General features: G+C 46.0%; 2 protein-coding genes across 6 annotated transcripts; both read right to left on the reverse strand.

Annotated features, from left to right (window-relative positions):
• Window positions 1-1,362: 1,362 nt before the first annotated feature.
• On the reverse strand, window positions 1,363-8,697 carry cpeb1b (cytoplasmic polyadenylation element binding protein 1b). Of its 2 annotated transcripts, none has more exons than XM_037451260.2 (12): window positions 8,580-8,697; window positions 8,134-8,344; window positions 6,533-6,763; window positions 5,521-5,750; window positions 5,092-5,344; window positions 4,763-4,876; window positions 4,569-4,673; window positions 4,125-4,261; window positions 3,657-3,855; window positions 3,486-3,580; window positions 3,323-3,403; window positions 1,363-2,764 (listed from the first exon to the last, which is right to left on the reverse strand). In XM_037451260.2, exons 1-12 carry the CDS (start codon window positions 8,592-8,594, stop codon window positions 2,654-2,656), a joined length of 1,782 nt encoding a protein of 593 aa, XP_037307157.2. In that variant the 5' UTR covers window positions 8,595-8,697; the 3' UTR covers window positions 1,363-2,653. The 2 variants fall into 2 exon arrangements, with proteins under 2 accessions (XP_037307157.2, XP_037307173.2); XM_037451276.2 differs by having other exon boundaries at window positions 8,224-8,344; window positions 8,580-8,695.
• Window positions 8,698-12,136: 3,439 nt separating this feature from the next.
• On the reverse strand, window positions 12,137-20,988 carry LOC119197670 (RNA-binding protein, mRNA-processing factor 2a). 4 transcript variants are annotated; one of them, XM_037454215.2, is made up of 10 exons: window positions 20,862-20,988; window positions 20,412-20,627; window positions 18,525-18,602; window positions 17,181-17,219; window positions 16,985-17,047; window positions 15,841-15,991; window positions 14,669-14,832; window positions 13,283-13,358; window positions 13,170-13,202; window positions 12,137-12,755 (listed from the first exon to the last, which is right to left on the reverse strand). In XM_037454215.2, exons 2-8 carry the CDS (start codon window positions 20,463-20,465, stop codon window positions 13,293-13,295), a joined length of 615 nt encoding a protein of 204 aa, XP_037310112.1. In that variant the 5' UTR covers window positions 20,466-20,627; window positions 20,862-20,988; the 3' UTR covers window positions 12,137-12,755; window positions 13,170-13,202; window positions 13,283-13,292. The 4 variants fall into 4 exon arrangements, with proteins under 4 accessions (XP_037310112.1, XP_037310104.2, XP_037310087.2 ...); XM_037454207.2 differs by lacking the exon at window positions 20,862-20,988 and having other exon boundaries at window positions 14,684-14,832; window positions 20,412-20,855; XM_037454190.2 differs by lacking the exon at window positions 20,862-20,988 and having other exon boundaries at window positions 20,412-20,855.
• Window positions 20,989-27,316: the final 6,328 nt, after the last annotated feature.

The following is a 27,316-nucleotide window of genomic DNA, read 5'->3' on the forward strand; positions in this document are numbered from 1 at the left end:
AATTATAAAAGATTCTGCCAGGGTTTTTAGTTTTTTTCATGTTTGCTAGATTTTCTTCTGGAAATAATAGAAATAATGATACTAAAGTTTTATGATGCCGTTTTCTGAATGTCACTATTTTACAAGCTTTCCCTTTATCTAAAGGTACCTTTGAGTTTATTATACACTTTAATGAAGTGAAATGTTTAACTTTAAAATGTAAGGAAAAGGATTTTATTTCTTGAGCAGAATACATATTTTTGGGGAATTCCATCTTTGAACTTTTCATACAGAAAAATCATGACTTAAACTTTCAGCCAAGATGTTTGTATTTTTAAATCCACCTTCATTTTCTTTTGTACAGTTTGTATGAAAACTGTTTAGAAAAAAAGTTGTTTGCAACTAGATGGACTTCTGGTAGCTGGATTAGTAAGTTAACTCCTAACTTTCATTTTGACAATAAACTCATTACAGTAGTTTGTTTCTATAGTTAATCCACTTCCTCTTAAGCTGTGGAGAAGATGTCAAAACCCATTAATGTCACAGGAAGGTGCTCAAAACAAAAAGCTTTCTGCTGCACATTTTGTAAATGAGATAAAAGGTCCCGTCAGACAGCAAAACACATTTGGGAGGAATATACATTTTTATTCTTAAGTTGCTTCAGCAGAAGGTGCACTTCTCATCCAAAGGATGAGTCTTGCAGGTTCTCTCAAACACGTTCCACTAGAAATCATCACTACTGGGATCATGAGGCCATTTAACCCTGCAGAACAGACGGGACGTCCACACTGCTGCTGCAGAACATGGAGACATCAGCAGGACTCGCATGTGCTGCTCAGTGCACAGAGGAACAGGTGAAGCGCTGCCAGAGTCCTACAGAAGGTCCATCAGCTTGTGATGGTGTGGCCATGGAGGGACTCGCAGGCCTCTTCAGCTATTGAGACGCTGGTGCAGCAGCTCCCGGGTTCCTTCTGATGCCGAACCACGCCCGGCCTCATGGGTCACCTGGAGGATGAAGGCATTGAATGTCCCTCACTATCACACGACCTGAGGCCACCAGGTTGCTCCTCAGACATTGCAAGAACTCACTGACGCCTGTGGACAGACGTGGGAGGACATCCCACAAGACACCATCCGTCTCCTCTGGAGCGGAGACGTTTGTGGGGCCACAGGATGTTTAGACTTTGAGGTTCAGAAATTTGATTTAGGCAAAAATGGACCCGCAACCACGTCATATTTTCACTTTGATTTCCATCAGAAGATAAACAAGTCACGCTGACATGAAGAGTTCTGTTCATTTTGAATCAAATATTGAGTTTCACATTTAACGTTGCAGTTAAAAGCATAAAGTCCTGATTGAATGAAGAGTCCAGACAGGTCGGGTAATGCTTAAACACCTTTATTGTGCCCAATCGGAACAAACTCCACAGCTGGAAGTAGCAGCAAACCTGGCAGACCACAATGAGGTAGACTTTCAAAACTCTAAAAAGCAGCCGGGCCAAAAGACAACGAGCTCAGCGGGACGAGCCCGTTACGCATCAGCGTCCCGACTGGAACAGGAACGGGACCAGAAAGCGCTGACCGGGTCTACTCAAGCTCCAGATCCATCAGGTCATCAGCTCAATGGAAGTTCTTACATTCAACAGGAAACTAGCAGCTGTTTTAACAAAATAAAGGCGCGTCCCCCCCTGCTGATGTACAAAAGTGATTAAAAACCACTGCCACCTCCACACGTGCAAATTAAAAAGTGCTCCAAAGGAACCCAAACCATGTACAATGAAATGCTCATTCGCTCGAGTCTCAACGGGTCCGTCGGGCTGGAAGTGACGGACAGCCCAGGTTGAGGCGTATCCAGTACTCTGGTTACTTACATTTAATATAACTGGAACAAAGTTAAAGTAGTTCTTACAACATTTTGTGCCCATTCGGTTGAAATTTGGGAGGGCAAATTAAAAAGGAAAAAAAAAAAATGGAAAAATTGTATGAGAAAAAAATAAAAGGGGTTTTCCCCAAAAAAGCAGCCGCCTGGTAGAATTGTTCAAAGATGTTCATGTCATGACTTAAAACCGTTTGTGTACAAATTAGTAAAAAACTGCGTAAAAATGTCTGAAATGCGACTAGTTAAATGAAGCCCAACATTCACGTCCCAAAAAGTAAGAATCAGTTTGCTTGCACAGGAGGAAAAAAAAAAGACGCCAACTGGCGGTTCGGAGGGGGGGGGGGGGCGGTGGAGGGGGAGAAAAATAAAGTCAAAGGCACTGAATGGCGTTTGAGACGAGACTCGCGTGGCTGCTCTTCACTATGCAACAAAAAAATAAACGTCTCACTCGGGCCGACGCCGAGAGTTTGGGGAAGAAAAACAAAAACAAAAATGCATAAGTGTGAAGGGCACCCTTGTCTTGTCACCCTTCCCCCGCCGCCCCCCCACCCAACAAGGTCACTGTGCAAAGCCCACTGTGAACAGCAAAAATGTAGCAAAAAAGTGCAAAAAGTGAACATTTCTCTACAGTGACCCCCCCCAGTGCCTGGTGGCGTGCCACGGTGCCCCCCCCCCCGTGCTGAGAGACATCAGACACACGTGCTCCCTGTCCTTGGCCGGCAGCCTCGGGCCCCCCCCCGCCCCGTCATAAGGGGGGAAGGGGCTCTTCTACTCTCTGGCCCTGCAGGCCGGGCTCTAGCTGGAGTCGCGGTTCTTCTGGTTGCGCATCAGAGGCCGGTGGTTGCTCAGGATGTCCATGGAGTGCTGCCAGTGCCAGCAGGAGCGGCAGTAGTACTTGAAGCAGGCCTGGGGGGGGGGGGGGGGGGAACGACACATTAATTATTTCATCTCTCTTCCCCCCCCCCCCCCCCCCCCCCCGTCTATTTTATTGCAAGCCTACACAATCAATGACATTTATGGACAGAGTCCTTTCTAATTGAACGGCGAGAAGTCACGTGCTTCTTTCCACCCTTGATGTGCAGTAACACCTTCAGCCCACAAGGAGGCGTCACACCAACAACATGAACTAATGCGATCGGGTGAATTAGAGCACAAGTATTGAACACGTCTACTTTGGGGATGAAATTTAAAGTTCTGTAATAAACCATCTTTTCAATCATCATGTTTAATGACAGGAGTCGCTCTACTTTAAAAATGAACTTTAGGAAACTGTTTAAATCCATTTCTAGACCTTAAGATTCATTTGGCCACATTAAAATAAATCCATATAAAAGGAGGTAGAAGATTCTTCCTATACATATAAACACATTACACGGGATCAAGAAACACATTTTTTTCAGAGAAAGCTTTAAACTCGTCCCACAGTTACCAAGGCAACAGAGACAAAGACCTGCCCCCACCGACCTGGTCTCTGCAGAAGAAAGGCCCGGGTTGGCGAAGGCAAACTTGACACATGGAGTCCTCCAGGTACGGGTCGATCTGGACCTGGGGGGGGGGGGGGGCAAAATGCTCACCACCACTGAAGCGTCACATGGGTTTATTCCTCACTGGATGAATCACTTCTTACCTTCTTTGTAAACTTGGGGGTTTTGATCTCCACAAACGCGGCGCACACGGCCTTCAGGTAGCTGCGCTGGTTGTTAAAGGTCACACGTCCAGAGCCTGAGAGCAAAAAGGTTCAACTCTGGTTTCCACGGCGATGAACACCCCCCCCCGCCCCCACCCCCACCCTCCTCACCTATGGGGTACTTGTGCTTGTCCGTGTCGATGCCGGCGTACATGACCCCCCCGAACAGGTCGTTCATGATGCTGGCGAGCGCCTCGGCATTCAGCATGCCGTGCAGCGCGCCCACGAACACCGTCTTGCTGGGGTCCAGGCGCTGAGCCGGGCAGCGCACGTAGTTGCTGTCGGAGATCACCCAGGGGATCACCTGCACCTGTAGGGGGGGGGGGGGGGGGGGGGGGGCGGAGTCACGCAAAAACCACCTAAAGTAAATCAGAATACTCTGATCCAGAGGTGAAGTTAATTAAAACGTACAAAGAGCAACACAGTTGTAGTTTTTCAAAGTGGTGGAGTAGATCTAAAAAAAAGACTCCTTGACATTTAACCAATAACGTGATCATGACGGATCACACACACACACAGAGACGAGGTCACCGTTAGTTTCGTCAATGAGGCGAGTGACAGAAGGAAAGAGGCGCTCACGTCTTTGCAGCGCATCCTGCGGCTGGACATCTTGAAGTAGTACTCTCGGTTGTCCTCGGGGTGGAACGGGTCCTGAGAGCAGGCGTGCAGCAAAGCGCGCACAGACTTCTCGTTCTCAAACACCAGGTAAACGTAGCCTACGGGACCAATGGGTTTGGATCAGCGACGTGTCATTTAAACCACAACCGTGAGATGCGTTTACAACATTTGATCATTTGAAAGTAAGATCAAAAGGACTCAAAGTGAAGAAAACAAAATACTCACATTTAAAGGAGCTGAAATGGATCGTTATGAACATTCAATTTAATATTTGACTAATCGCTATAATGAAGTCAGTCACCGTGTGGTCCCCCGTCCACCTCTACAGACTCACCAGTGCCCCCCCCCCCCCCCCCTTCACCAAGGGAAGTGAATGAAGGAAATGGCCTACCAGCTCGTCGTTACCTTTAGCCACATTACCTTTGGGAGGACAGCGCGGGTGCTTCCCGTCCTTACCGGGCCACTCCACCGTCAGAGGGCCGTAACCGCTGAAGGTGTTGATCAGGCCGGCTGCGACGGAGCAGAAGCAGCAGGTTACATGGGGGGGGGGGGGGGGGGCACATTTTACTGGGGAAGCTAGAAATGCAGGTCTTCGCTACCTTCCGTGATGTCCCAGGGAACGCCGCCGAGGAAGACCTTGCAGGAGTACAGGGGGTCCTTGTTGTTCCTGGGGGGCAGCTGACCGCTCCAGGTGAACGTGGCCTCGTTGACCGCTGACGAGGTCACAGAAGAAGGTGTAAGGCAGCGCCGTGTGTAACCGTGACATTGAAATGTCACTTCAAAAAAAGTTTGTTTTCTTCAGAGAAACTATTATAATATCAGCAGAAAAGTTTGTTACTGCTGCTTTGAACCCGAGGGACGGCTAGCGACTTAGCCGCGGCGGCTAGCAGCCACCACACAGGTGAGGGGGGGGCGTTTCGAGATCTACCTGCAGCCTGTCTGTGCAGACGAGCCTCCCTCTCGATGCTGAAGGTGTCATCCGACTGGTCCAGCAGCTCCGCCCCCGGCCAGGGGGAGGCGCTGCGCCAGCGGCGGGAGATGGTGGAGGTGGGGCTGGCGCTGGAAGGGGGGGTCAAGGGAGAGCTGGAGTCCTGCGGGTCCAGACGGGAGCTGAGGCGCAGGAGATCCTTCTGCATGCTGGAGGCCAGGTAAGGCAGCGGGGGGGAAATACGCAGAGTCGACTGGGGGGGGGGGTGGGAGAGGAATCATCTAATGAAAGGTTGAATCATCACAACTAAACATTACACCTGGTGGGGGATCAGAAAAGTGAGATTCCTCATGAAGACATGCGTGAAAATGAGTAAATGAATCTGCTTCTAAACCACTAGACCATCATGGAACCCCCCCCCTCCCTTACCAGCATGTCACAGAGGTGGTCCGACCCGGAGCTGAAGCCGCTGGTCTCCGAGTCCTCCGGGCTGCTGGAGCGGGAGTCCAGCAGCGAGCTGGAGTCCAGGCGGCTGGCCATGCGCGCCATGCTGGGGAACTTCTCCAGGAAGTCGGCCGTCATGCTCATGGAGTCGGGGGGCAGGTAGCCGTGGGGCTTCCCCAGGATGCTGCTGAAGGGGCTGTTGAGGATACCCAGCACTGTGGGGGCTTCAAGTCAGAAACTGAAAGGTCCTCAAACAGATTCAAACATCACGAGTGAAGACGACAGCTTCATTGATTCATTTAATTACTTAATAAACCGTTGCAGGTGTCATTGAAGCGACCAGGAGGCTTAAGATAGTTTGAGTAATTTCAAAATAATCTTCCTTTGCCGCACAAATTGTTCCCTAAAAAGTGAAGAAGTGTCTGCAGAGCAAGATCAAACCAAACAGAACTCAGCAGCAGCCTCCCGAGTCGACAGATACGCACCAAACATGAGGCACTAAATACAAGATGGTTCACGACCAGTGAAGACTTGTATGTGTATATCCACACATACACCCCTTATTGTGCAACCCCCCCACCCCCAAACCACCCCCCCCGCCCATCTCAGCAGTCACTCGTGTTAAAAAGCAAGCTAACTGGGAGCCTGGTCCTCTGCACTGCTGTCATCTTTAATGCTGCTCTGATCAACAGGTATTTGAAATATTCATAGAAGAACTTGTTAGAAGAGTGTGTGTGTGTGGGGGGGGGGGGGGTGTTTTAGTGGCTGCCAGCAATGCAGCGAGGCAACAAAAAAAAAAGTGCCACATCATCCTCCCCGGTGACGCTGCAGCGCGTTCAGAGCGCCGGCCGTTGCCGTTAGAGACTCCTTCATCAAGGTTATGACATCATTGCGTGGGGTTATGACATCACGATGAACCCTCGGGGACACGACACCAGACAAAAACAAAAACAAAAAAAAGGGACAGGACGGCAGGCACAACGTGGTCGGTACTCACTGGAGGGCGAGCTGGAGTGGACCTGGGAGGGGGAGTGGAGCGCCTCCGTGTCCTGGCTGCTCCACGGTCGGTCCCAGCCCGACAGCCGGAGGGACTGGAGGCCGAGGCCCAGGTCCGTGACGCCGGGGGGGGGCCTGGAGGGCTGCGCGTCCCGGGAGGCGGGCACGCCGCCGCCGCCGCCGCTGTTGGGGTAGAGCATCCTCCTGCTGCCCACCGCTGCCAGCTCCGACTCTTCAAGGCCGAGACCCGGTTCAGAGGAGAGAGAGCAGAGTTAGAAGTGTCGTTTCAGTCTGCGACACGCGGAAGAAGAATGAGAGGTCAGCGAGGGACACGGCAACGGAAAACAAACTTCCACGACCCCCCTTCAACCCCCCCACGCTAACCTGCTGCCTCTGCGCCCGGTGCAACTGCCATGCATCTCCGTCCGCATCACTGACCCACCTAGCAGCATGTGACATGGCTGCTGATGCACTCGCACGCCCCTGCTAATGACATCACCCCCCCCTCCTCCCCTTGCCCCCCCCCCCGCCCAACTACTAATGAAAAATTCCAGTCGGAGCAATTTGCTTGTTGATAGAAGTCCTCCCCGCTCCGATGGCAAGCTGCTGATACTCCGCCTCGCCAGGTTTCCTCAGCAAGCCGACAACGAGGGAGAGAGGAGAGAGGAGAGGGAAGGGGGGGGGCCGGAGGGGGGGCCAAACAGAGCGGCATGGTGGGAGGCAGCAAGGAGCAAATGACTCAGCAGACTTAAAGAAAAAGAAACTTCAAACGCCCAGTTGCTAAATCAGACTCATTGATCTTCTCTTTTGCAAACAGTGAACAAATGGCCGTGCAGAAGGGGGGGGGGGGGGCGGGTTCATACAGCCTCGCTGCTGTAGCGGAAGCAGCTGACCGATCAGATGTTGCACCGCCAGCGCCTCCCTCAAGCCGTCACCACGGCCTGGAACGCCTCCAGCTGCAGCCGCGATGCAGCAGAGCCGCTGGATGACGATTATTCTCACGACGGAGAGGCGGAGCCTAAGAGCCTAAACGCCACAAACAGCGGGTTTACAACTTGAAGGTTCAAGTTGCATCCGCGTCATCGGTTCAAAAGGTCAGTGGAATGACACAAGGAGCTCGGCTGGGGGGGGGGTCACGACCTCTGCAGGAGCGCGTCACAGCAATATAAAAACCTCCCAAATTCAACTTTAAAGTTTAAAGCGCTTTTATAAAAAGCTTGTTTCACTCTTGCAGCACATTGAATTAGTGGAAGCCGTCACATCCGGCGCCTGAGAAATGTATATTAAGACCAAATTATTCATGAACTGAAATATAGTTTAAATGATTTAGGGGGTCACCACCACCACCCATTTACTCCACCCGATTACTCCATAAGGAACCAGTAAAGGACCTTTACAGTCACTGCAGCCAGCATTTACGCCTTAAAGTAAAACACGTATTCCACTTTTAAACTGCTCCGAGTTTTGGGCTGTTTGGGGTGATTGATATCAGTGACTAGAGGGGTTCAATGGGGGGGGGGGGGGGCACACTTTCTGTCCAGCCCATCTAAAAACAACCACCATGGACCTGCTGCAGGGTGGAGAACACTAAGCAGACTTTACCACACAGCAGGTCTGGCTTCCCCTTGTGGTGGTGGTGGTGGTGGTGGAGGGGGTGGGGGTGGTTGTGGCTGGTGGGGGTGGTGCACACACCGCTGAAATCCAGAGCGTTGCCCAGCATGGTGTTCATCCTGCGGAAGATGTCCGCGTTGCTGCAGGTGGACAGGGCGGGGGCCTCAGGGTCCGGGCTGTCCGGCCTGTGGGCTTCGTTTCTCTGCGGGAGGGGGGCGGAGGAGACAAAGCTAAGCGGGAGCTAGCAGGACACAAACATACACACACACACACACACACACGTGGGGGGGGGGGGGGCACCGGGTTCTTGAGGGTGGGAACACAAACATGGAGTCGAACCGACGGCGGCTTCACGTCACACAAAAGGTCAAAAGTGCACGAGGTGACTCGCTTTAAAGTGTTTTTTTTGTGGGGGGGGTCGAGGGGGGGTAACTCACCAGAGAAAACGCCATGATGTGGACTGACTGCTTGTGAGAAATGTCCCGGTTACACCCGCCTGCACCGAGGAGAAGCCATATTTAAGAGACGCTGCTAGCCGGACAATTAGGCTCAATTCAGAAAACGTGCGCTCGGCGAATGACACGAGCCCAAAGGGGGGGTCACGTGACGCACATCAAACAGCACGCCGCGCGGGAGAGATGCCACGTGACCGTTGCGTTCAAATAAATATTAAAAGCTTTATTCAACTACTCAGAGTGGTTGGTGACAAATGTTTGGGCTTCAGTTGTTTTTAAAGTACTTTTAATATTTTTAGCTTGGAGGTTTTCTTCATGTTTTGGACTTTGTTGTTAGTTCTCTGATATACTAATATTTATACTTTCATTCATGTATCAGCATAGGTTTTCCATTATGAGGGTAAATATACTTAAATAAATAATATACTTATGCAAGTATACGAATATTTCCAACAATATACCAGAGCATCCATACCTGCAGTAATAAATTATGGGGACACATAAGAAAATATTCACAAATATCCTAAAACGTTCTGGAATTTGTCCAATAATGTGTAAAACAATCAGGAGTATTATCAAAGTATGTTAGACATAGAAGGAATTTGACTTGACGTGCATAACATCAGACAGTAACAACAAGACGGACAAGATAAGACAACATGGTGCAAGAAAATGGCATGTTCATTTCAGGTAGAAAATAAAATATAAGGCTAATGGGATATAGAATAAACAATTTAAAAGGATAAGAAGGAATTTAAATTTAAAGTAAAAAATAAAGTGTGTTAGAGAACAGACAACCATACTCTACACAACTGTGTTGTGAGTGTTTGTGAAAGGGGCAGGTGACAGGTGACAGGTGTGTGTGTGCATGTGCAGTGTGGAGGGAGTCACCTGGTGAGTCAGTCAGGGGGGGGCCCGGGCTCTGTTGATGAGCCCCACTGACGACGGGAAGAAACTGTTAGTGTGGCGGGAGGTCTTAATCCTGGTGGACCTCAACCTCCTGCCGCATGGGAGGGGCACAAACAGTTCATGTCCAGGGTGAGAGGGGTCGGCTAGAACCCTACTGGCCCGCTTGAAAGTCCTGGAAGCGAACAAGTCCTGGAGAGACGGCAGATTCTCTCTGCAGAGCGGATGACACACTGCAGCCTGTCCTTGTCCTTGTCCTTGGCAGTGGCTGCAGCGTACCACACGGTGATGGAGGAGCAGAGGATGGACTCCATGATGGCCGTGGTGCACCATCATCGTCTGTGGCAGGTTGAATTTCTTCAGCTGCCTCAGGAAGAACATCCTCTGCTGGACCTTCTTGGTGATGGAGCTGGTGTACAAGGAGAAGATCCCTGGGGGGGAACCGGTGCTGATGGACCGAGAGGCTGAGACGTGTTTCCTCAGCTTCAAAATATTATTATTATTATAGAATAAAAGTGTTTACAATTTTAAATATTTGAAATTAGATTATTTCTATCTTATGAATGGAAACATATATAATATATATTGTACCTCCAGAAATCAGACTTCATTTACATGACATTTGTATTTGTCCATTTGAATCAATGGTCTGGAACCTTCTGATTCATTTCCCTCACAGCGCTCCTCTCAGATGTTTCTCCCACCGTCAATCAAATCACAAACAGCTTGTTCAAAGGATGCTAATAAAATAATGACAATAAACTGAATACAAAACAACCACATTGCAAATTCAAATAAACACATAAAGGTACCATAAGAATGGAAATCAAAGTACATCAAGTATGAAGTTGTGTAATTCCTGAGTAGATATTTTTACTCTTCTTTGTAAAGAATGCAAGGTCCAAAGTATTTTAAAGTGCTGCTCATCACTGATCCATTTCTTAAGGACTTTATTGTGATTTATTCTTCTTACGCAAGAGATCCTGATTTCTGAGACACGTGATTCAAATAAAGTAAAAGTCCAGTTGTCATGTGAGCAGCTGAATTCGTACGTGTGGATGTGCATGAATGTACAAACGTGTACAAACGTATTTCTGTGGCTCCTCACAGTTCTTTTCTGTATTGTGGGATGTGAATAATTAAAAATCTTATGTTTCTATTGATTAACACCTCTGGCAGAATATAAAGTCATTTTACCAGCTGTAACATGGTTTTATTTGAATGCTGATACTTTATTTTTACTGAAGTTCTGAACGCAGTAGTATTAGTAGTTACTCATATCTATACACTGTGGTATTAGTACTTGTACTTCATCCACCAGAAGTCTTTCTATTTGACACTTGAAAAGACCTTCAACCACCGCTGCTGCATTCAACTAAAAAACAATAACGTATACTTATTTAAGAAGTAAATCCAACTATTTTGGTTTTGTGCCATTTGTTGGAGAATAAAAATCGAGACTCTCGGTGCTTATTTGATCAGCTTTTGTTTTACAAACAAAACGGTGACTGTTTTTAGCAAATTAATCCAGGATAAAAATAACTAGTTGAAGTAAGATGACTCATCTCCAACCCTGTGTCACATTGAAGAGGAATAATACTCCAGTAATGTAGAATATAACAGCTTAACAGTCGAAGTAGCCATGATTTTACCTAAAGGATTTAGCTGAAGTTGTACTTGTACCAGAGGATGTGTACCTTGTACTGAAGTACAGCTGGTGTCCTGCTGTCGTTGGTCCAGCAGAGAGCGACAAAGTCCTCCAGTAAAGTGTAAACTCACAGAAACGTTCATTACCTCCAAGGAGACAAACCATTTTTATAGAGCTGTTTATTTTCAAGTTTTCGGACGCTTTGCAAACTGTAGAATGAAGTAAATCACTGGTTAACGGTCAGAAAATATAACTAATAAAATTGCATGGATACATAACATGGGGTACAGATATTTTTTTTTAAATGGTACATTTCTACATATAAACATGCATAAAAAAGTAATTACTTAATTCCAAAATATGACAATACAAAAGAAAATAGTGGTTTAATTTATAATCTGCACAATCGCATCATTTTATGAATTTACTAAATGTTGACTCTGGACATCAGACCAGAACCATCTTAAGACAATAAGCAACACTTATGTAGCTGCCTGAATTATTTCAATAAAATATGCAGAGTTTTTAATTGCGCCTCTCAAAAGCCAACAATGTTCAATATTACTGCAAAGGAATCCAAAGGCACATTCAGGTTTGTCTGCAGGAGAAAACCAGAGAGAAAATGTTGCATCTTAACTATTGATTTAATGTCAGTCCAAATATTCTGTGAAGTGAAGTCGACTGAGAAGGACAAAGGCTGTTTGGATTCAAATCCTTCTGCATCAGATCAACTAAGCTTTAAGGGCTGTAGTTTATTAATGATTCATCCGGAGTAGATTGTTGTGATTTGGTAAAGAAAATGTGCAAAAAATGGTGAAAAGTTGAATTACCAATTTAAAACTTAAATATATTATACGAGGAAGGATACATTTATTTCATGTTTGGTGTTTAGTTTCTGCACTTTAAAAAGTGTGATGAATGAAGCATGAATTATTGAGACCGACATGTGACGTCATTGTTTGTGTGATGAAGACAGACGACGTGATGCATTCACTTCTTTTTATTATTCATAAGATGGGAATAAGTTTAGTTATTTTTTTTTACATCTTATGCACAGCAGATACAAAGACAAACATTCCTAAACCACAAACTAAATTCCTCCATTGCTCCGATCCTGCTTCCCATCTCAACCCCCCCTCCCCCCCCCCCCCAGAAAAAAAATAAACAACCTTTAACATTTGTAGTCCAGTTTCACATTCTGACAGATCCGTTTTACAGCAATCTCATTTTAGCAGAATGGCATCGTTCAGCAACACCTCAACTCTTTAAGGACCGAGACCCATTTCCCCTTTAAACAAATTGCACTTCTTTAAAACTACGTCAACAGGATTATAGGATCAAAAGTAACACCAAAAAACACGACTAAACATCAACTTATACAGGCTCATTATCTCTTTTTTTTTTTTTTTAGTTGCACAAAAAAAAGTGCATAAATATACATTACGCAAAAAAAGTACAGGAGCAGTTGTACTTGGCTGAAACGAGGACGCACACTGATCTGATGGGAGGGACGTCTTCTAGAAGGTGGGGGGGACGCATTCACGAGGTCCATGCGAGATACGAGGTAAGACGAGGTTCTACAGGAAAACAAACAGCTTCGCCCTCTGGGCCCAAAAAACTAAATCATAAAAGAGGCAACACAAAATAAAAAAAAGGATACACGACGTCTGCGTTCTAAATTCATGCCATAAAGACTAACATGCAACGACTCCTAGCGCTTCTAAGCCCCTCGGTGGGGGGGGGACGAGCTGCAACTGGCTTCAACGTGCCCCCCCCCCCCCGTCTGCACGAGGCTCCTTCAATAAGTTTTTATTCTTTTAATTTGAAGTGATGGTACCGCAATAGTTGCCATGGATACGCTTAGATTGTCAACAGCAAGATGGTTTCAACTCAGATCCCCCCCCTCCCCCCCAGAGACTATCAGGAGGAGATATAAATACTGTTTGTTTATAACAATGCACATTTGTCCATTAAATAAACCTGATTAAATTAATGAATGAAGAGCTTGTAAACCTCACTTCAGCTGGACGGCGAGCTGCGTTTCCAGAGGCCTGCAGACGCAAAACAGACGTTCAGAACGGTTCCGTCACTTCGGCTCGTCTCCGACGGAGGGAAAGCGACGATGACTTACTGAAATAATCTTAACAGAACTGGCGGGACTTCCATCCAGGCTGGGAGGTGTCAGAGGGCGTCGGGTACCAGCGCATCTGAAGAGGAAAATCACACAATCATGTAGAGCCGAGGAATGAAACGTGGGGGGGGGGGAGGGACTGGGGGTCACATGACTGCAAACGTTATCAGATATCTGAGCCTTCGTAGGCTCGAGAACCAGTGGGGAGGGAACCGTCAGCCGTCTCTCGCCAGATAGCAATCGCCGCCGCCCCCCCCCCCCCCCTTACTGACAGTAAGTTGGCACCTCTGGGAGAAACGGGCCGGTTCCTGGGGGATTAGCTCCCATTCCTCAGGAGGAGCTCTCCGCCGCCGCAGGAAGTGACATCACAATGAACTTCACATGAACCAAACACAGGAAGTATTTTCCATGGCTATTGTTCCACCGCTCGGTTCCTGCAGCGTTTGGCTCCAAATGTAAACACCCCGAGAATAAATGCCACCAAATGTTTGCAGAGCAGCTGCCAACAAAACATGCAAACTGTGGTGAGGGATTAAAGTGGATTAAGGGTGAAATGCATTTCTCTGGTCCGGTTGGTTAGCGGCAGCACATTTCATGCTGCAGACTGAATAGTGTGCTCTGTTAAATAAAAAAAGGAAACATTCAGACATCTTCACCCAGACAGAGAGAAAGGAGAGGAGGCGCTAAAGGCCACAAAGGAGGATGCAAGGGGAGGGCGTGGCGTCGCAAGGCGTCGAGAGGAAAATCTGTTTATCTGTGATGTCACTTTCAATATTATTACTTGTGATGAAGACTTGATGTTTGTCCTTTTAATCTTCGAGGAGTCACTTATAACCGAGATGATCCCCGCCTTTCAAGTGAAGCGCTGCATCCTTAAGTTGGAGATAACATTTCCAAAATTCCTAAGCCCCGCCCCCAGCAGAGACTGACAGCCCATTGGTCCTCTGGTTACCACTACCATCCCAAAATAAATCATTTTTATAGCAGCCAATGGCAGAAAACATAATTATCTTTGTTAAATTGTGCCACGAATCAGTTTTTTAAATTAACGTGAAGCACCAAACACCAAAAAAGCCGCTAGCCGCTTGCTAGCTAGCAGCTAGCTAGCTTAGCCATGATTTGGGCACAGAATCGTGGTCATCCTACCCGATTAGTATTTTGGGTCCTGGTGAGAACATCTGGGCCTCAGACGTCGCTCACTTTCCCAAAACGGTACTTTGTTTTATACGGATGCAATAATTCCTTTAAACTAAAAACATGTGGAATCTGCTTCCTCCAGCGACCGCCGCTTCTACTCGTCTCATTTAGTCACGTCGCAGGCGTTTGGCTGAAGTGGCGTTAAGAGGACAGTTGTGAGGAAGTAGAAAAGGAAAGAGAAACACACACCGGTTGCTCCCTCACCTGGGCGTGGAGGGCGGCGGCGGCAGCGGCGGCCGCCGGGTAGGTGAAGGCGGCGTGGGGGAGGCCCGGGGTCAGCTCCGTGGTGTACAGGGGGTACGGCGTCCAGGCGTCGGGAGACGCTGGGATCAGCGCCGCCCCCGTCAGGTCATCTGGGGAAGTAAAGGACGGGAGGAAACGACAGCTGACTGACCCCGACCTCGAGCTCAAGGCCCCCCGCGGGGTCAAATAACCCTTTAACAACAACGACAATAAGACGACGCGTTCTTGAAGCGAGCCCAAGGGTGGTTGTTGCCGCAGCATGTGACCTTTAGGTTTATTACCGATGAGTCGTATTGTAGTAAGAAATTTTAAGTCAGATTAGATTTCTCTGCTCCTTCAGTTCTACTTTGAACACGTTTGTTGGAGAGCAGCTGGAGGTCAAATATTTGTATTCACTGCCAATACAAAGTTCTGGATTGGACGTAAAAAAAAAAAAACAACTTCATAGCCTGAGAGGAATCCGCCATGTTCAATGGTGACTGCAGCTTGGGAATCAATGATATTTAATTTGACATGCAAAACTAAACCATATCAAGATCCCTAAATAACTGTCTGAGAGTCGTAAAATAAATCACAGGTTGTTTGTAAAAGTCACCAGAAACCGTTCCCTGGTTCAGCCGATCGGATCCAGCATTAAACTTCATGACAGGAGTACGAGGTAGAACTTTTTGATTATGAGCTGAAGATCCATTTAATAAAAACTACTCAATGGCAACAATGAACAAGGCTCATTGAAGCTTTTCTGGAAGGTAAAATAAAATCTAACCGAGGAGCATTTGAAGGAGAAACGGTTCCAACGCGACACTAAAGCTCAGTAAACTAAAAAATAAGGTCATTTGCAAATGAAGCACCGAGAATGACTGAAATAAAAACGCATTTTTGTCCCGGTTCTGCGGCCTAGAAGCAAAGAACACGACCCCCCCGGTGAGCGAGTGGAGACTCCACAGAAGCAGAGCGACTACGAGCCAGGAGGACGCATGCACGTGGAGGTGAGTTAGTCTTTGCGCCGGGCTGGACGACGATTCTCAAATGTCCGCCCTCCCCCCCCCTCCCCCCCCTCCCCCCACGGTGAGAAGTGGTCGAGAAGAGCCTAAGAGTGGTGCAGCCGTACAACTTACATGGGTCCCGTGCAATGAAGTGAGCTCCTAGAGCAGGGTGGATATTTGTGGGGTTCGGTGTGGCCATCAGCTTACTCTTTGCCATCTTCGTGTTGGCTTTAGCAAACTCTAAGCGCAGCGTCTGGGGACTTTCAGGGTCAAAACGGATTCCCTGGGGGGAGAGACGCAGGAGGGAGGGAGGGAGGGAGGGAGGGAGGACACAGCATCGTGAGGGACACACAAAGCCGTATTGTAACCGCCGCGGACACTCCTGGAAGACTGCGTCACTTTCTGCCCTCGGGGAGGGACGGCGAGGGAGACGTCCTCCAGCTGGATGGAACCCTGGTGTTCTGGTGCCCTCAGCGTTGTGCCCACATGCAGGTGAGTAGTACTTTGGTAGCACGTGTGTGTGTGTGTGTGTGTGTTTAATAAGAGGAAGGCGTTTGCTACTGATGGACATGTGAGCTACTGGGTGATCACATGAGAGGTTACACTACTCCGGCGTACGGATGACACTACACATGTGGCTGTGCTACGATGGAAGCGGTGAAATGCAGACACGAGGAAAGCCGTCGACAGAACTTGAGAAGGAGGCGCGTCGAGGTCGAAGTAAACTAGCGTAAAGGCTACGGGAGTCTGGCCTCTTTCCAAAAAAAAAAAAACCCGGCCCCGTCACTGAATTATAGAAGACAAAGGGGGCGGCTGTTGAGATTCATGGAAAAGAAAAAACGCATGTTTTGACCTCGTTCATTTTTGGGGCTCAAAGCGCCGAATGCAAAAGACACATTTTTCACCAATTGGGACGAACTCGCTGACAACGATCCGCCGATCTTTGAGTCAAACGCTTTTAAATCAACTCTTTGCGGTAAACTCATTGCTGCGTTAGCGCTAGCTGGAAGAAGCTAGCACGGCGCGAGCTCCAACTGTGAACATCTCAAAGAGGTTCGCGGTTCCTGTGCTGCAGCCTCATCGATGACGCCTTGAGGCCGAGCTTAACTTAACGGAGTCCCTTTATAGTGGAGGAAAGACTGACATCCACCTCGACAATCTAGACTTGCAGCACACTGAAGGCACGAGGAAGAACAGGAATGTGTGATTTGGGGGGGGATTCAGCGTCTCTTTTCGGCAACCGAAGCAGCTTATTTGAAAACCACTCGCAACTTACATTTAGGGAGTTTTTGGCAGCTTCGGCTCCAGTGCGACTGTCAAAGGTCACAAACCCGACAGGCTGGAAGAAAAAACAGCAAATCAACCAAAACCCATCATCATCATCATCATCTCAAGGACCTGCATTTGTGAAACATCACGTTGATGGACGGCGTTAAAGATGAGACACAACTTTCGAGGGGAGGGTGACTCACCTGTTTTGACGTTAACTTAATCAGTGATCCTTCGTAACCCTGCGGGGAAGAAAGATGGCCAATTATACCGGAGTCACATGCAGGAAGTCAGGCATGAACGAGAGGAACCTGCTGCCCCGCCCCCCCCCCCCCCATGTTTGTGGTGGTGAAACGCGCACAAAGCAGAGCGAGAGCTCACCGTTAAACACGACTCCTGCGAGGAGCGAATCACTTTCTTCTCATTCCATGATAAATGATCAATATGCTCGAGGATTTACTTCACAGGGGGGTGAACGGTTTTTATTTTAACCGAACGAACAGAATCGTTCTCATTCATTTTAAATAACATTTTAGTTCACAAGAGGAACTGAAATGGCATTAAAACTGTACAGAAACAATTGTTCACACTACATAAGGTCTTTTGTTACAATCACGATGTTTGTTAAGGAACAGAATTTTTTTATTCCAAACCGATTAAGAGGACAGGTCTCGTTTTTTTTATCCCCTCAGGTCCCTGACTGCAAAGTAATGTTTATTTTCTTTTTAATTACCAGAAAGCGTGATTAGGTCGTTAAACGACAGGAAGTTACACAACATGTACAAACAAACCTCAATCACAAGCGCGTTGGGCTGTGAGCACGTTATCAGATGTGAGCCTTCAGGAATGAAGGAGTTCTGATGGAGGAGATCCTGCTGATCCTGATTTACAGCAGTGGAAAATTAAACTACTTTTCACCGTCATAAATCCTCCAACAATCCGAACCAGATTGAGCATCAGAAACTAAAGCAACGAGGGGAGATCAACGTGGTCAACGGATGGATTTTTTATTTTAGTGTCGCACTGAGTCGAGAAAACCAAACATTTCAGACCGACTGAAGGACGGTGAAATCGTCCGGTCGGTGCGCTGGGTCGCTGCGGGGGGGGGGGTGGCCAATGGCGAGGGCTACTCATTTACACATTCCACCAGGTCATCCATGTGCGAGGGACACCACTTCCAATTTGACCAGTTAGGACACGGGTGGGAGGGGAGTTTATGGAACCGGAATACGGCCCAAGAGAAAGGAAAAAAAAAAAAAAACCCGGGCCAAACAAAGATGTGGCCTCATTTCCATATACGCAGATATCTGCACGTCCATTAGCCTAGGGGGGGGGAGGGGGGGGGGGGCTCTAATGAACCTCCCTGTGTGAACTCTGAATCAAGTGGTTTGAAAAGGAAAACCTGGATTACAGCTGCTTCCTCCGTACTTTAACTCTTCCTCCGAGTGCAGAGGATTTATTCCACAATTCTTCTTCTCGGCGTTACGTAAAGTCTGCAGTGTTTATGTTCATCAAATCACCCCAAAAAAAAAAAAAAAAAAACATACCTTGAAGGGTCTGAAGAGAAGATAAAGCTCCCGTGGTTTGATATCGACTGGGAGGCCGCTGACGAACAGCGTTCGTACCTGCAGACGAAAAGAAACCACATTTAATGTTGCTTTAGTCTTTATTCTCTAGAACAAGTGAACAAAGAAAAATGTTAATCGACTTCGGCAACATTGTTCGTGAAGAACCAAAGAAAAAAGGCACTATTGATTGAAAAGTTGATTTAAAAATGACGATCAAAGGGTCCATCAAGCCTTTAACGTCCAACCTTTAAGCTTTTTAAGTGAAAACACAACTTCCTGTTTCCGTAAATCAGTTTGCAGAAGTTGACGTTAGTCAAATAATTTCCTCCAAAAGGTTTATTCTTGATTTTTTCACTTTTTTTTTTTTTTCCCCCACCTTCAACCATCTCGGCCCCTCAGTTACACCAAGCGACTCCTCGGCTGGGCCCCGACCCTCGTGTTGAGAACCGCGTCTAGCCCAAACATTACATAACCCTCCGTATTTAACATCCACCGGGATGCGAGCGCCACAGAGAACATGAATAGCCCCCCCCTGGGGGGGGGGCTTCTCCAGGGCCCCTGGACTCCACCCGCCGAGCAGCCGATGCCACAGCGCGGGGGCCCATTAGTTCCCAGTCGGGGGAAAAGAGAAGGAGGAGGGGGGGGGGGGGCGGTGGCTTACAATGGGGCTGCCAGACGAACAGCACAACAATGCTCAGCGTGACACCATTTCCTTCCTCAGACGTTGCGGCCCCTTTGACCCCCGCCGGCATTTTTCAGGTGCCGCACAGCAGCGGCGGCGGCGGCGGCGGCTCCCGGGCCTAGTGCAGAGTGGAGCTCGTGGAGGCCCGGATCGACGGAGGGGTTTTTATTAGTCGCATGAACCCAAAAACAAATCTGAGGCGAGATTCATCACCGGAACCAACTAAGCCGGCAACAAGCGGTTTCACGGCGGCTCTGGACGACGACGACGAGACAAACGCACACACACACGGAAAAGGAAGCAAAGGTCAAGAGGCCACACGTGTCTTTTTTAAAGATAATGGGAACAAAGGAGGAGCAACAAAAGGGCCCAGCGCTCCCCTCAGAGTCGCCTCAAGGAGTCATTAAAGGAAATATAGCCGCCCACACACACACACACACCCACACACGCACACACACACACACCCACACACACACACACACGGAGGGGCAGCTTTAAAAAAAGAAAATCAACATGGATAATTTAAAAATCTTTAATTTCAGGTCTAAATTAAGTCAAAGTGCTTTTTTTTTTTTTAAATGCAGGATTTAAATATTTAAAGTCTGAAGTAATCGCATTGAAATTGTAAAATAATAAAAATACATAAATAGCCAAACACAAAATTAAATCCATTCATAAAGCGTTTAATCAAAAACAGACTTCATCGTCAGTGAAATAAACTGCAGCGTCTGTGACGCATTTTGTTTGGCACCTGAATGAAAACAATACTTCACCGCAAAAAAACGGGGGGGTGGGGGGGGGGGCAGAAGAGACCAACGTCAAGTCCGTGGCCATTGGTATAATATAAATAAAATGATCGCTTTTAATTTAACACAAATGTGAGTTATAAAATGTAAAGCTCGATTTCAATAAGAAAAATAATTTTGAGTCCAGTAGGAACCTTTGGATCAAATAAGAGCCCTTTGCTCTCCTCAATTAAACAACATCGGCCAAACAGCTTCACCAACTTAATTGGTCCATGTAAGCGCACCGATGACGTCACACGCGGCCAAACACGCTTCCATTTGTAATAAATGTTAAAATCAAAAAACGTTACTTCCAGTGGAAGCCGTCTCGAGCCCTCCAGAGGAGCGAAAAGCCACTTTCAAGCATTCTTCTCCCCCCCCCCCCCGCCCCGCACTGACCTCCTCCTCGATGGAGACGTTGCTGCTCGGCTCCGCGTCGGCTTTCAGGCTCATGTCGGCGGCTCCAGCTGCTGCTGCGCACAGGATCAAGCTTCTCCGCGTCGACTGGGGCCTCCCCAAAGTGCGCCGCAGGCTGCCGGGGGGGTCCTGCTGGCGTCTGGAGCTGCCGAGGAGGCGAGGGCGTGCGGCCGAGGGCGGAGAGGGGTCCGACGGTATCTTGCAAGTATTGCGAGAGAGAATCATTCATGAAAAAAATAAAAGAGAGAGGAAAAACGGCAGTGTGGAGGAAGGAAAAAGGGGGGGGGGGGAAAGAAAGAAAGAAAAGGGGAATACAGCTCGCTAAAACTAGAAGGTGAGACGGTGGATTTGTGCTCCGTGTGCGTGTGAGAGTGAGAGACGTGTGGGGAGGAAAGACGTGCGCGTAAAACAACAGAAAGCCGCTGCGCTCACATCGATGCGCCTCAGCTGCGCAGGAAGAACTAGTAAACTTTCCTCATTGGTGGCGTCTCTCTCTCTCTCTCTCTCTCTCTCTCTCTCTCTCTTTTCTCCTGTCCGCTGAGTGAGTGGGCCTCTCTCTCTCTCTCTCTCTCTCTCTCTCTCTCCTGCTTTTCAATTAGCTCATCAATTATGTGGCAGTGAGCAGTAATCACGCTGCAGATCCGCCTCAGCTGTTGCAGGAAAACCCCGCCGCCGCATCAGCGTCTGTCGGGGGCCGCGGAGCCAATGAGAGCCCCTCCCGGAGCCCCCAAATATAATGGATTGGGTAAATATATATAATAGCAATACTTAGTATACCATTTTATTTTTATTAAGCTAAAATAAATACTAACAATAATAATAATGATGATAATGATGATAATAATAATAATAATAATAATAATAATGATGATAATAATAATAATAATGTATATGTATGGGATATTCACAAAACATTTAATTCATTTTTTTATATTTAAAAAAATGCAATGAGGTAATCCTTTAACTATATTTTATTTAGTAGGAAAATTATTACGAGAAATTCAAATTCTCATATTGCAGCTTCAATGTTTCTTTCTCTGAAATCTGTGACAGTAATTGCAAAAATAATTGACAGAAAAATGGACATAGAAAATAATTGGTTGCATCGCCTCTAAAACACGTCTGCTAACAAATGAAATGTAAAAGGAACGTCATTTTTTTAAAATGTTGCCCTTTTTATTACAGCCCTTTGCTTTAAAGCAACATGAGTAAAATAATTAGGATTTTTTTATTTTCTTATTTCAGTTTGATATGTATTTATACTTATATTATTTATATGTATTCATACTTATTTTGCCTTTATCAGTTTAATAAATACTGTAATTTTTTTTTCTTTTTGTGAAATATAAATTGTGACTATTCAAATGTATCTTCAAAGAGCTTCACCTTCATCATCGACTCCCTGTTGTGTGACGCAAGCACACAAACACGCACACAAACACGCCCACGCCCACACACACACGCACACACGCACACACACACACACGGATGTGATGCCTTTACAAAGATGTCTCATGTTTATTCGCTCCATCCAAATCAACACGTTCAACAACAACAATTGTCGTGACAATTAATGACAAGATGAGCAACAATGACAATAGTTACAAGAAGAAGAAGAAGAAGAAGAAGTGACCGGCGCGGGTTTGAGGGAGAGTGGCTTGTTCCTCGGCCCTGGACGGGATCCCAGCATGCTTTGCGTTTCCTCTCAACAGGGCAGCTCTCAAAGGCCGCACAGCTTCCTGACTTTGTATAGGAACACAATCAGACCTGTGGGGGGGGGGGTTTGTCAGTGTACTTCTTCAGAGGTCTGATCTAAAAATAGACAAACTCGGCTGTGTTTTGGGTTTTCTGTAATAACGGGTGGTGGTGATTATATGAATATGGTTATAGAGGGACGAGGAGTCGTTGGATGAGACGAGATACGATCGGATGTTTCAGGCTGAGACAATGAGCTGTGAGTGTGTTGTATTCCAAGGAATAGACTACGACAGCAAACCATGATCGAATGCCGCCTGTCTCTGTTTTACATGAACAGAACATCTTCAAGATCTTTAAGAAAGAAACGAGACATTGTTACAAAAATCCAGAAGAATCGGTTGCATTTCTCACGTTAAATCATCTGAAAAGAGCAGATCTCCCTTTATTTCAAAAACCAGACACGAATCTAAACGGTTTATTTAGACAAAATCAATAGAAGAATAACATGGAAGTCTGAAGCTGGAGGCCGGAAGGAGGGCGACGACGACGACGACGATGGTGGCGACGAGGAAGAGTTTTTCAGTTGTTGGATTGTTGTCTGGACGTTGAGGCCCGTGTGAACACACAGATGCTGCAGCGTGAGCAGCAACGTGCACATCTGCCTTGTTTTGATGCTCTTATTAACATCAGGATCGTCTGGTCCAGCCTTATTTACTGCATTGACATGACGAGGCCTTGAGAACACTTGTGCATTACATCACATGTCATTCAGCTGAGGCTTTTATCCAAAGCGACTTACGATAAGTGCATTTCAACCCTAAACGCGTTTCTCCCTGACGACTGAGACCTTTTAAAATAAAACTGTACAAACTGAACTGTTATGTATAAGAAATAGAGACCGACGCCACACACAAGAAGGTCAAAAAGGAAAAGCTCTGCATCTTTAAAGTCATGAACGTCGGCACAGTGTTTCTTTGGGCCGGGCCTTTAGAGCTGAAATTACCAAGAGATGGTGTTTCTTTATGCTGCTTCTCATTAATTGAAATAAATTAAGTATTTTATATGCCGACTAGTCCCACATTAAATTGGTTAAGAATAAAAAAACAAAACAGAGCAACAATGAATCGAAGCCTTTGTCTACGGTCAAAGGCCAAAACGAAAGGCCCAAAACACGCGGCGGCCACCAGAGACCTGGTCAGCGACACGGCGGACACCACAGAAGAAGAATTAGAGCAGGCTGAGCACTAAAGCAAAGCGACAGCTCGTTATTTATTCATCTGCGGGGTCGCTGCTTAGCGCCGCGTTGAGGCGAGTGACAGCGCCAGCAAACGTTGCTTCACCTCTGGGACCCACACGAGGAAGACTGTGGGACGCGAGGGGGGGGGGGGGGGGGGGTGACATCATCGTTTCATGAACACTCCATTTTCCATTTTAAATGTTTTTATTTTTAAAAAATCTACAATTTAGTAAAAAAAAAAATCTGTTTTGGCTTCAAAACGTATCGAGGAAAATCTTTTTTAATATTTTGTTCTATATCCGTCAAGAAAAAGGATCCTAAATGATCTTTGATCTCTGAGCGACAATTAGTGTCCGTATTTAGCAAAGCAATATATTGTGTGGTGTTTCATTAAGCTCGAGACTCTTAACACGTAATAAATATTTGTCACGTGTCATATTCAGATGCTTTTCACATCTAAGACTGCTTCATTTGAATTATTATAGAGGAACAAAAACCATAAACTATACAGTCTTTCAAAATAAAATAAAGCAAAAGACAAGAGAAACGTTCTTTCTTATTTAAAACAACATCATTCTGAAGATGAAGGTTTTTTTTCTGGTTTCCTTCCCTGAAAATCATCTTGTGACCCTTTAAATTCCACCAGATATGCAAAAGATTTTCTCTAAAATTCCTGATTATTACCAAAGGCAGTTTGCTATCCCAACCCAGTCTCCAAAAAAAGCGTGAAATGGCTACGTTGGTCCACCGTGATAAACGTAGTCATGTTACGTTTTCCCCCAAAATAACGTTACTATGTTACGTTTCTTTTGGCCCATTCATTTACATTGCTTTGCAAATAGGTCACGTGACGATCAAGTTTCCCGTTAGTGAAAAGAAAAACATGGCGGACGGTCAGCATAATCTCCGTGAAAAACACAATATTTTAAGAAAGCATCAGCATTTGTATGCATTTCGATGGCATTTCTAGCGAGAAGTATGCGTTATTCTTTCATAATCTTCTATCAGAGACTGTAGAAGACCTTCCGTTTATTCGTTTCTGCGAAGATTTGAGTGTCCCTTTGGGAAAGCGTGATTACGCAACGCCTTTAACGGCGCATTATTAAAAAAACACTTCCAGTGGGGGCGTTACCGTAAAGAAGCGTTCAGCCTTAAAGCCACTAATCGCCAAACAAAACAAACTCAAAGCACTCGAATCACATTATGACTTTTTAAACATAAATTCCGTTATTTTTATGAGTTTTCAATGAAAGAATGCATCATTTCCGGGGGTAGGCATGCCCGGGACATCCCGAATTATGGGCAATTTTGATTTGTCCAGCTTTTTGACAGCTCCAGTCCCGACTTCCAATCACAGCCTCCTAAATCAATGACGCGCCTAAAACTCTCGGTTCGAACATTACGTCTTGTTTACATGGGAAAGGGGGGCGGGGCTTCGCCCTCAGAGCGGAGCGTCATTTCTCGCTCCACACGTCTCCTCTTTTTACTGGCCAGGAAAACGGGCGATCTATCCCACGTGGGTCTGGCTCCATTCCATTGGCTCTGACGAATCCATAGAGAGGCGGGACTTATAATTTGCCCGGCAAACGGAGAGATTTGAGCTGCATTGCTTCCACTGTGCGTGAAGTGGCCGTGAGGCCTCCACTAAAGTCTCTCTCTATTTGTTCTGCTTTACTCAATAAAAGTAAAACCTTTACAGATATACTGTCCACACACTAGGCTAACATAATGGAGACTTCCAGGCTTCGTCCTTTATGTTTTATGGGGATAAAGCCCCTGTAAGTAGTTTTTTCCCAAGCAAATCTGAGTTTCTTCTTTTTTTGTGTGTCCCATACAAATATCAAAATATATATACTGATTTTCACATCCAAACACACTCACTTATGTTCCCTTTTATCATGACAACAAGAAATTTCAAGATAAACCTTTTGCTTTCATAAATCATACAGTTTTAGTGTGTAAATGCCCAGCAGTGTACGGTCCGGGGGCCCCTATCGGGCCACTTGTTAGATGGGTTTGATGGGTTACCGACTAAAATATATGCCCCCACCCCCTAACTTGATTTAGGTCTGTTGCCTCAGGGTAACTTGTAAATATAATAAGTCAAACAAGCAATGTAAGCATTAAGAAAGTAGTGCATTTTGAGCACATTAACCACAAATGGATTCAAACATAAATTCAAAAATATTAAACAAAGAAATTAAATGACCAACACTGTATGTACAAAATCCACATACAAAACATGTAAACTTAAAGGGCTTGTTTGTGTCAAATTTTATGGCATACACATTCAACTGGCCTACAATAACCTGAAGAATGTCTTAAAATACTGAAGGGGGGGACATGATATCATTAGAAATGTTATGCCAGAGGGAGCACAGAATGTATTGTGGGGTGTTCAACAAGGAGGATTTTCAACCTCTACTATGTCTCCATCCTCATCTTGATCGACAGACTCACTGTCACTATCATCAGACATGCGTTATCCTAGTTTTAGTGTGTAAATGCAATTTCCAGCATGAGACCTAAAAAACGCCTACAGGAATAAAAGGGTTAAACCAGATACAACTTGCTTGTTTGACTTATTTGACTTATTATATTTACAAGTTTCCCTGAGGCAGTTAGGGGGTGGGGGCATAAATTTTAGTCAGTAACCCATCCAACCCATCTTAAAACTCAGTCGAAGGAGTCTAACGCCGGAGTCACAGGGTGCAACAAAACTCTGTAGTGAAAAAAGTGAAGGCCGAGGCATGCTGGGTGAGGTGCGATCCCGGCCCTTTTGGGACAGTGTTGTGCCTGAACGCGTTCATTGAACGATAGTTCATGAACTTGTTGATATTTTGGGCGAACGTGAACTGAACGTACTGTATTAATGCCCGATGAACGTCACTGTTCTCGTTCATTCTGGTGTCTATGAACGGCGCGTTCGTTCAGCTTAACATCGTTCAATGGGGTACCAGATTTCTATAGAAAACACACCATAAACGCGCATTAATAAGTGTAGCAAAGAGGCGGCGTATAATAATTTTAAAGAGTTTATGAAGTTACTGACAAGGTCGGTGAGGATGGGAGGAATCTGACCTTTCTTTGCAAACATTTGCACCTTAATGATTACTGTCCTGTTTTTCTTTTAATAATTCCTTATTTAAAAAAGACCATTTAAGCAGCATGTGTTTGAGAATGTAGTGTAGGGGTAAACTCTGCAACTGCTGCTAGTGTGGAGTGAATAGACAGCAACATAGCATCAAAGAATCATTAGGGAAATGCTGTCCCCTCAATGCTAATGTAAACCCTGGTTGGATAAGGATTCAAATTGGATAAGAAGATTAAATCTGATGCATCGCTTCAGTGTTAAAACTGATAAAATAATTGCTGTCTGTGGTTCTGGGCTGTGGCAATAATTTAAAAAAAAAATAGCTCGCAGCAACGTATGGAAAAAAAGAACTGAACTAGTTCATTTTTAAAATTTGTGAACTAAACTTTGAACTAGTTAATGTAGAAAGTAAACTTTACCAACACTGGCTATAGGACCCCGGAAGATGATGAACTATGCCTGGGAAGGGCGAAGCCATGCCGGTACGAGCATGATGTGCAAATTAGTCGTCAGATCAAAGTATAGTAGTGATAGACTAATCGAACCATCTAACAAGTGGCCCGATAGGGGCCCCCGGACCGTACACTGCTGGGCATTTACACACTAAAACTGTATGATTTATGAAAGCAAAAGGTTTATCTTGAAATTTCTTGTTGTCATGATAAAAGGGAACATAAGTGAGTGTGTTTGGATGTGAAAATCAGTATATATATTTTGATATTTGTATGGGACACACAAAAAAAGAAGAAACTCAGATTTGCTTGGGAAAAAACTACTTACAGGGGCTTTATCCCCATAAAACATAAAGGACGAAGCCTGGAAGTCTCCATTATGTTAGCCTAGTGTGTGGACAGTATA

Source organism: Pungitius pungitius, chromosome 4 (assembly GCF_949316345.1).
Source record: "Pungitius pungitius chromosome 4, fPunPun2.1, whole genome shotgun sequence".
In the NCBI taxonomy this organism is placed as follows: Eukaryota; Metazoa; Chordata; class Actinopteri; order Perciformes; family Gasterosteidae; genus Pungitius; species Pungitius pungitius.